The sequence below is a fragment of the Gekko japonicus genome, unplaced genomic scaffold (assembly GCF_001447785.1).
Source record: "Gekko japonicus isolate JY-2015 unplaced genomic scaffold, Gekko_japonicus_V1.1 scaffold219, whole genome shotgun sequence".
Lineage (NCBI taxonomy): Eukaryota > Metazoa > Chordata > Lepidosauria > Squamata > Gekkonidae > Gekko > Gekko japonicus.
This window is the reverse complement of record NW_015165241.1, coordinates 847,462-858,027: the sequence shown is the minus strand read 5'-3', so window position 1 is coordinate 858,027 and position 10,566 is coordinate 847,462. Positions and strand designations below refer to the sequence as shown.

Below are 10,566 nucleotides of genomic sequence, written 5' to 3'. Positions count from 1 at the left end.
GAGTAGTGGTTGCTTCAAAGCAACACCTACCAGATTTTTACAGAAGTGAGTAAAAGCATCTCCTTGCCAGTTTGCCCGCTGCATCATTACTAGGAACAGAATGTTCAGCTGCTGAGGCTGCCAACCTAGGAAAGACCAGGGGGTGCAGCCTGGAGAAGGAAGAATATGGGGAGGAGAGGAAGTCCAGCAGGGATGCTGCATCAAAGAGCCGCCCCCTGAGAGCTGCTAGTTTCTCCAGGGGGACTGACCTCTGTAGTCTGGGGACTACTTGCAATTCTAGAAGAGTGCCAAGCCCCCCCCCCTGGAGGTTGGCAACCCTATCGACTGTCCCTCTGTGTGCAAATGCCCTTGGTGGTTAAGATGGCAACAGAAGCTAGAAAGCAGCAGCCATACTCTCAAGGAAAAGAGGAACCAAGTAACTTACCAGCTCATGATTGCCTGAAGGCATGCAAGCCGTGGCAGCCTAAAGGGTAAAAGAAAAAAGAGACCCAGCATTAGAATATTCTTGTGCAATCAGTAATGCAGAACAACAGCGTAAGCATCATCTGTGTAATATGACCACCCCTGGCACTCAGTCCTACAAATACCAAGCTGTTCCACCTGCACTAGGAAAGTGTTCCCTCCCCAGAACTCCAAACAGTCACTTGGGGAAAGTTTAAAGAGACTACAAGAGCCTGTCATTCAGGAAAGACCAGGAGTGTAACCAAGTGCAGGGTTCTGGCATTTTGAAGCAAAAAATGATTGATAGAGAGATGCTTAGCATGGGCACCGCAGAAATTCCCAGTCTTTGGATTTCAGATTGGACTTCTTTATTTGTAACCAGGGAGGGGGCAGCTTAGCAATAGAGAAACCAATCTGACCTAAAGAATTTTCTATCCTTGCCCAATGAAAAGGTAATGAGCAAAGGATATATTTAACAGCCTTTGTAGATAATTCCCTTAAAGCACTGGATGTTTTCCAGTTTAGTTCCACTCTTTCTTCACTGCAGAGGGGAAAACAAAATTGTTTGTTGGGGAGGACAAGCTCTTTAGTTCTATCTCTGGCATGAGACCAACACCTCAGGAAGGCTTGCAGATTACCCATACTCCAGTCTGTCTGTTTCAAGATGGAAATCTGGTCAAAGCCTACTAAGGATAATATTTAAATTCCAGATTTTGCAGCTCAGACCTTCGCACATAAGTCTTAATTGGCAGTAAAATGAATTTGTTGGAAAACAAACCTCCCTGAGCCCCATGCAGGGGAGGGCAGTCTACAAATCAAATCAATAAATAAAATTGTTAAACTCCAAGCTATATACTTGGAAATATCAACCTGTTAATAATGGATGAAAGACCAGATAGCTTGCCAATCAGGGATCAACATGTATTGCTCAAGAACCCGGGGGGGGGGGGCAACAATTAAGAACCATATGTGGACACTTTTGTTTCAAACCATTAGTCAGTGTAGAGCTGATATAGTGCAACGTACTACAGATGTTGCCAGATCAGTGTTTTACAAGAGAGACCAATACAGACCAAGAATCTCTGTTGTGTGTGGGGTCCAGTCCTTGGTATTGTTCTGGAATAACAGGCAAATGTAGTATTCTATCAGTCTTCTAAGTTAGATATTTTCAGTGCTGTTTGTGTTCATTTATTTATTTATGCTTTAGATTTATAGATCACCCAATCCCTGAGTTCATAGGGCTCACTGCGATGAACAATGATAAGATAAAATAAAATACAAGTCCTATGAGGAAAGGTTGAAGGAGCTGGGTATGTTTAGCCTGAAGAGATGACTAAGAGGTGATATGATAACCATCTTCAAGTACTTGAAGGGCTGTCACATAGAGGATGGTACAGAGTTGTTTTCTGTGGCCCCTGTCAGACCGCTGGTCAAGAGACTCTCAACAACACTTCCTTTGGCAGTGATTTGTTTATTGAGATATCTGCATGGTCCAGGTGGAACAGTACCATGTCAGAACTGAGGCTCACATGGGAAATTCCATAGTTATAGACAGTTCAAATCAACGTGCACCAAGCACACACTGCCAACCTCCTGCCTAAATTTCATGGTTCTAACCCCTGGGAATATATGGTCCCCTTATCTATGAAAGCGAGAAAAGCACAGCTTTGACTGTCCCTAGCATTCAGGGAGGTATCTTGGAGAAAAAGTTCCAGGTTCTAAAACCCCGCAGTTCACATACTCCAACACTCACACCCCCCCCAGGAATTTCCCATCCCCCAGACATCATTGCAAACTAGAGACAGAGTTTCACATTTGGCCCCCCCAAAAGCCCCTTTCTACCCCACTTGGACGGGTGCTTTTAAAGAAAACTTCATACAAGTTTAGGGGCTTTCACATGTTTGGCTTCCACCCATTCATTATGGCTCTCATCAAAGTCTCTTCACTTGATAAGGTAAAACAGTCGCCCCCATTTAAGTTTAGAGTCTAAGATTTCCTCCACCTCCTGGTGAGGTTCCCCGTCTACGATCAGGGGAGGGGGAGCTGGAGGACGAGGTTTCCACTTTGATGGGCCAGGATCCTTCTTCAAAAGACTAAAATGAAAAACAGGGTGGACGTTTCGTAAGTTCTTTGGTGATTCAACCTCCACAGTTACTTTGTTGATCAGGCGCTTTACTTTAAAAGGTTCCACATATTTCCACCCCAACTTCCTCCCTGGTTACAGCATCCTAAGGTGTTTTGTGGAGGTGTACACCAAATCCCCAGGCTTCATTTCCCACTCCAACCCTCTCCCTTTGTCAGGCTGGTGTTGATAGTCCTCTTTGGCCTTGGCCACAGTCTCTGAAGGACGGTCTACCCTTGGGTTACCAGGGACCACCAGGACTGGGCTCCATCAGTGCCAGGCTCCTCCGCATTCATGGTAAGGAGGGGCCCCCCATCACAGTCATGCACTGCTTTAAAGGGGAACATGCCAATGGAGCTGTGAACAGAATTACTGTAACTGTATTCCGCAAATGGGAGCAGGTCTACCTAGTTGTCCTGCTGATAGTTGACAAAGCACCTCAAGAACTGTTCCAGGATTTGGTTGGTCTGTTCTTTTTGGCCATCAGTTTCTGGGTGGTGAGTGCTACTTAATACCTGCTCCACCCCTAATAATTTCAACAGTTCCTTCCAAAACCTTGCTACAAACTGTGAGCCTCGGTCAGGGATCATTTTCCAGGGTAGGGTGTAGAGCCTAATTATGTGCTACATGAACATTTGGGCCAACTGACACACCGTGGGCAGCTGCTTAGAGAAGATGAAGTGTACCTCTTTCGAGAACAGATCCACCACTACCCAGATTACAGTTTTCCCATGGTTTGAGGGCAGGTCAGTGATTTTATGTGCGGGCTTATGCCTGATTGTGAGCCGCCCTGAGCCTGCGTAGTGGGAAGGGCGGGCTACAAATTTAATTTCTAAATAAAAATATAAATGAATAAATCCAGTCCCTGCACTGGGGCTGGAGGGCCCGCTGGCCCGGCTTGAGGGGGGGAGGAGGCATCTGCTCTGCTCTGGTTCTGCCTCCTCCTCTCTGTCACTTGGCTCTTTCTCCATGAGCTCCTGGACAACCTCCAGGAGGTTCCGCATCAGCATCTGGATGCCCTTCCGGAATTCCTCAACTTCTCCTCAGATCTCCACTCGGAAGCGTTCAACACTCACCACTCACAGTCTCTCAGGGTCATCACTGAACATACAAAAGGTTCTTCTCCATTCCAGGTCGGGGCGAGTCTTCTTGCGTCATTGCTCAGGCCAGGTCTTCCCACCTGCCTGGGCAGGGGAAAGCTTCCTTGAGCTTTGCAGCTTTCCCATGTCTTGTGGCCCCTGTCTTGGCGCACACAATGGTTGCGTTGTCACACTTCTGGTCATCTGGATTGGGTATCGGGATCTCAGTCATTGTGCCAGTCCCCATCTCCGTTGGGATTTCTTCGCCTTCACTTGTCAGCATGTTCTCCGGGTCACAGGATGGAGATGGCACTGGTCACCCTCACAGACGACCTCTGGAGGCATCTGGATTGGGGCAGATTGGCAGTGCTGATGCTGTTAGACCTGTCAGCTCCGTTCAACACGGTTGACCATCAGCTACTGATCCACCAGCTCACAGACACTGGGGTTCAGGGATTAACCTTGCAGTGGCTGGCTTCCTTTCCCAAGGTCGGGGACAAAGAGTGGCACTGGGGGATCAGCTGTCCTGAAGGCACCCATTGGAATGTGGAGTGCCCCAAGGGGCGGTGTTGTCTCCGATGCTTTTTAACTTCTATATGTGCCCTCTTGCCCAGATTGCCCAGAGGCATGGGCTGGGTTGTCACCAGTATGCAGATGATACCCAGCTCTATCTGTTGTTGGGTCGCCAGTCCAACTCCAAACCGGAAGATCTAGACTGGACGTTACAAGCCGTGGCTGGTTGGCTTTGACTGAGCTGGCTGAAATTGAATCCGATGAAGACGGAGGTCCTGTGCCTGAGCCACAGCTGTCCAACGGTGGGAATCCCGTTATCGACCTTTGATGGGGCGCCATTGGTGCCAGCGCCGACGGTTAGGAGTCTAGGAGTGCTCCTGGATGCCTCTTTAACAATGGAGGCTCAGGTAGCAGCCACTGCCAAGTCGGCCTTTTACCATCTTCAGCTGATTAGGCAGTTGTTTCCCTTCCTCAAACGCAGTGACTTGGCAACAGTGATCCAGAGGTCATTTCGGGGGGAACGCGGGGGAACGCAGTTCCCCCGGGTGAGGTACGGGGGCGGGGCACATGACAAAGCCCCACCCCCTGCTTTCGGCCACCCCGCTTCCGGCCCTCATTCAGCCAGGAGGAGGCAGGAGAAGAGGGAGGGTAAGTTGCTTCCTATACTGATGAAGTATGAGCTGTCTGTGAATATTCTGGAAATATCATATGATACTACTGCTTAGAAAGCTTTTTCTTTCTTCAGAAACTAGACAAATTCATGCAGGATATGGATAGCCAAGGCTAGCCCAATTCGTCAGATCTCAGAAGCTACGCTTGCTAATATTTGGATGGGAGTCCTCCAAGGAACACCAGGGTTGTGACGCGGAGGCAGATAATGGCAAACCACCTCTGAATGTCTCTTGCCTTGAAAACCTTATGAGATTGCCATATGTCAGCTGTGACTTGATGGCACTTTCCACAACATGACCCATGATAGTTAAATGGGACTTTCATTTCTAAAGGCAGAACAGCCCTGACCTACCTGAGGGACAGCCTTTCCTCATATGTACCCCAGAGAGCACTGCGATCAGGGACCCAGAATCGGCTGGTCCTCCCGAGCATTAAGGAGACCAGGCTGATGACAACTAGGGCCAAGGTTTTTTTGGTGGCAGCCCCACTCTGGTGGAATGAGCTCCCAGAGGAGTATAATAGGGGTGTGCAAAAATAAAATAATCATTTTTTCCAGTTTCATTATATCCTGTAGGGACCATTATAGTCAAAGGAGCCCATAGGAGAATCGATCTGGGTGTATCTGGGGCTCATGGGGGTTGTTTTTTGAGGTAAAAGCACCAAATTTGCAGCATAGCCGCTGGTGACTCTCCTCAACCCCCCCCCAAACAACAACCAAAACCCAGAGAGACTCATCTTAAAATCATTACCCCATTAGTTAATAGGATACCTGGTCACATCAATACAAACAAAGCAAGACTTCACTGGCTTCTATCAAATAAGAATGCAGAGATTACACATTCAGTTGCTGAGTTCTGTGCATTGATTCTTAGATTGCAGGAGTTGCATTTTAAAAGTTTTTAAATTTAGATTTTATTCTGTATATTATCTCTGTTTTTTCCTTCCTTTTCATACCACATTTGTATTGTATGCTGGTCTTGAGACCATAATAATAAAACTAAACTAAACTAAAAAAACTAACAACCAAAACCCTAAGTTTCAAAAAGATTGGACCAGGGGATCCAATTCTATGAGCTCCAGAAGGAGGTGACTCTATCCTCCACTGTTTCCAATGGAGGGGAAAATGCCTTCTCAGTTTACTTGTGAGCTGCCACTTAAAATTTTGTGCACCAGCACTCCCTAGCACAGCTTAGAGGGAACTCTGGAGACAACCCTATATACTCAGAGGTACTCAAGTAATTAAAAAGGTTATAGTTATATATTTAATATTGATAGTTATGTCTTATATTGTACATGTGTATTTGTGCATACAGTAGTTGTCTGGCTATTTTAATTGATGGTAATTGCAAAGGTGGGTCTCTACAAACTGTGTAGTAAATATCACTGTTATAGACCATACATATAGGATTGCCAGGTCCTCCCTGGCCTCTGGTGGGGTTGGGGGGAAGTAGGGTTGCCAGGTCCAGGTTGGGAAACTCCTGGAGATTTGGGGGTAGAGCCTGGGGAGGACAAGGACCTCACAGTGGGGTGCAGTGCCACAGAGTCCACCCTTCAAAGCATCCATTTTCTCCAAGAGAGCTGATCTCTGCAGTCGGGAGATGAGCTGTAGTTCTGGGGGATCTCCAGGTCACAACTAGTGGCTGGCATCTCTAAAACCATATTATGTTGTTTTTACACCCGTGGCTTTTTGTGTTGTTTTGTGTGTGTGTGTGTGTGTGTGTGTGTGTTGGGGGGGTTGTTTGGTACAGCCATTAACTCTGATAACTGGACTACAAATTATGTGGGAGATTAAATAGTCACAGAACAGGCTTTACTCCCCTTCCCTATTTTCTGAATATCTGTAGCCCCCTCAGAGCTGCTATTAGCTGAAGTAGGGGGAAAGACAGATAGTAGTGTGTGTGGGGGGGAGAATACTGGCAACGGCACCAGGGAGCAGTTTCTATCAGAGCAATAGCATGAGAGAAAGAGCTAAACTCTTGTCTCCTGGGGTGCAATTCTAGCTCACCTCCTCGTTGTGCACCCTGAATAATGCTAAAGAGGTAGAACGTCGAGCTGCAAGACAATCACAGTATCTCCTGGCTACACTGCGCACATGGAAACAATCAACCTTGTCTCCTCAGTGCAGGTGGTCCAAATCTGGACCTGTTCTTGCTCTTCAATGTTAAAGAAACTTTCAGGAATTCCAGTCATGGATCTCCCGTGGACTTATGGTCCTGACTTTGAAAGGTCAGTGTCCTCGAAATGAAAGGATTCATCAGCTGTGGCATCTGTATCATCACTATTTGTGTGTACAAATAGGTCAACAATTATTACATTATTACACTTGTCATTGCAAGAATCCTACATGGTAGACTACAGCTGGTGACTTGCTCAAGGCAAACAAAGACGCTTCCCAAACTTGAACTTTATCCTCTGACCCCACTGCCTCATAGTTAAGTGGGAAATCGATAACCTACCAATCACTTGTAAAACCCATCATAAAATCAAAAGAGTTGGCCCCAAATGCACATTCATTTAATCAACCCCCCATGTTACTGAATATCTGTAGAACAACAAAAAGAAACAGGGAGAGTTTTCCCACTGATGCCAAGTAAACAGTACGACCAGCCAAGTTCTTTTCCAGAGGTAATTAATTACATGAGATGTTTTGGCCTTCGGAGGTGCTTTGTTAAAATGAACTGGTTCTGGGTCTTTCTTCTTCCTTTGCAGTAGCGAGACTGCTCAACACCACAAGAGGGCAGAGATTCTTAACTGGGATCAAACAACCCACTAGGGTTCAATCTACAAACATGGACGGCATTCAGAACATTAGTGGGGGGGGGGTTGACTGGGGAATTCCTTCTCCCCACTTTCAAGGCTTCTGACAGCCAATGGAGGGCTGCTGTTCACACTGCTCACCTCACCTTGAGGATAAAATCCCAGATTTCTCTCCCTGGTCCTTAAAAATGGTAACATACGCAGAGATCAAACAGGAGTGCCCTCTCCCTGCTCAGGGCAAAACCAAACAAAAATAATATTCATAGGCCCCGGTCACACGGAAGGTTTTGGGCCGGAAGAGGGATGGATCGGGGGCGCAGCAAACGGGCGCAAGCACACCGCAACATCTGGGAATCGGTGTGCACCCAACCCCGATCCGTCCCTTCCGGCCAAAAACCCGCTGCAAAAAACCCCCAAGTAAAAGGTAGCACCAACCTGGAACGGTGCAGCAAGTGCGGCCGTGAGATCGCCGGCGCGCCCGTCTGCAGGAGCAATTGAGGCTCCCGGCCGAACTGCGCACGCGCACACCTGCGCAGTTTGGCTGCTTTTCTCTCCCTGCAGTGGCTTTCCCCCCGGCATCTGATCGTGTCGGGGAGCAACTACACGGCAGCTCAGGGGATCTATCTGATCCCGCTGCTGCGTGTGTTTTTTTGGTGCAGCTTTAAAAAGCCACACTTCGGCCGTTCTTTCCCCCCCCCGTGTGGCAGGGGCCTGAAGAACTTAATTTATTTTATTAGATTTATATCCCGCCCTCCCCGCATAGCAGGCTCAAGGCAGGTTCCATCAAATTAGAAAACAATATACAGTATACAAAAATTAAAACAGTTAAAACACCAAGAAAATACAACAATATTCATCCCAAGCAAGTTATAGTTAAAGTCTCACAGATGTCATCTCTTTCAAGATTTGGTCCTTAGATGGTAATACAGTTCTGACCCTCTGAGGGGAGGCCCAGTAGAGAGGGAGGGATATCTGTCAGCCATCTAGTCCAACATCCAGTCTCACACAGCGACCAACCAGTTCCTCTGGAGGGCCAACAGGGCACGGAGGCCGAGGCCTTTCCCTCACAAGAACATAAGAAGAGCCCTTCTGGATCAGACCAGTGGTCCATCTAGTCCAGCACCCAGTCACACACAGTGACCAATCAGTTCCTCTGGAGGGCCAACAACAGGGCAGAAAGGCCGAGGCCTTTCCCTGACAAGAACATAAGAAGAACCCTGCTGAATCAGACCAATGGTCCACCTACCGTGTTTCCCCGAAAATAAGACACTGTCTTATATTTATTTTTTCTCAAGAAGACATGCTAGGGCTTATACCACAAATGCATAGAAATCCTGCTAGGGCTTATTTTTTGGGTAGGTCTTATTTTCGGGGAAACAGGGTAGTACAGCAACCTATTTCACACAAAAGCCTATCAGTTTCAGTGAAGGGCCAACAAACAACATAGAGGCCAAGGCCTTCCCCTGGTGCTTTCCCCTAGCACTGGTATTCAGAGGTATGTTTCTTTAGAATATGGAGGTTACTTTTAGTCACCAGGTGCAATAGCCATATATAGACTTCTCCTCTATCAATCTGTCTAAGCCTCTTTTAAAGACATCCGTGGTTGTGAAGAGAAGAAGAGTTGTTGTTTTATTCCCTGCTTTTCTCTACCCTAATGAGTCTCAGAGCAGCTTACAATCACCTCCACTTCCTCTCCCCACAACAGGCACCTTGTGAGGTAGGTGTAGGCAGTCCCCCCGGGGGGCGGGCACACCCCCGCCCAGAGGCCCGTTCCCCGCCGCCGCCGGATCGGGCCCCAGGGGGAACTCCTCCCTGACGTGCGCATCACCCAGAAGTGACGCGACCACGCCGGGCACGATGGGGGCAGGGCCACGGGCATTTGAGGGAAAACTCTATGGTTTTCCCTTGTATGGCCGTGGCCCCGCCCCCAGCATGCCTGGCGTCGTCACGTCACTTCTGGGTGACGTGCATGCGGCACAGGTGCACAACTGACGCCGGCCAGGAGCCCCCTGCAGCTGGCGAAAAACGACTTGGCAACCCTGGGTAGGTGGGGCTGGGAGAGTTCTGAGAAAACTGTGACTGACCCATCATCACACAGCAGGCTTCATGAAAAGGAATGGGAAATCGAACCTACTTTTTCAGATTAGAGTCCTCTGCTCTTAATCACTATACCACGCTGGCAATCGCCACATCCACTGGCTGTAAATTCCATAACTTTAATTGTGTTTTCAATAGGATATACCATTCTGCTTTTTGATATCTGAGAATAGTAGACGTGAAAATAGGAAGAACTGTAGAAAATATACATTCAACTAGTAACTAAACATGGAGTGAAATACTAGTGAGTGGGTTATGTGGGTGGTGGGTGTATATGTTTGTATTTGTTTTGTTTGTGGTATTAATGTTTGAAAATCAATAAAAACCTATTATAAAAAAAAAGATTAGAGTCCTCTGCTCTTAATCACTATACCACGCTGGCAATCGCCACATCCACTGGCTGTAAATTCCATAACTTTAATTAGTCATTGAGTAAAGCAGTGTTTTCTTTTGTTTATCCTGAATCTATTGTCAATCTATCAGGGTACATCCCAAATTCTAGAATTATGAGAGAGGGGAAAGTTCTCTCTAATCCACCTTCTCCACCCCATGCATAATTTTATAAGCCTCTATCATGCCCCCATCTTTTTTTCTAAGCAGAAAAGTCCCCTTGAACCTTTCCCTTTCCTTCTTCTCTTCAGGAGACTATGTGTGATGAGCTTCCAGAAAGAAAACAACAGAGTGGGCACTATAATAGCAACACAGATGAGGGAGAAACAGGCTCTCAAAAAAAAAAAAGTGCCAATCAAGCGCAGATAAAAACGAGCATGTTTGGAGAGCCGGTTTCTTTCCTGCCTACATATCACATAAATATATCTATATAAATGACTAGCTGCAAAGCCCATTGAGGATGAAGTCAATGGGCCCTAGAAAGGTAGGGCGGGT

General features: G+C 47.1%; 1 protein-coding gene across 1 annotated transcript in view; it reads right to left on the bottom strand.

Annotated features, from left to right (window-relative positions):
* The window catches only part of TNS1 (tensin 1), a 432,414-nt gene that overhangs the window by 268,591 nt on the left and 153,257 nt on the right, over window positions 1–10,566 (bottom strand). The window contains exon 4 of the mRNA XM_015410026.1: window positions 425–463. Within this exon, the coding sequence (XP_015265512.1) occupies window positions 425–463 (39 nt within the window). The remainder of the gene's footprint in view (window positions 1–424; window positions 464–10,566) is intronic.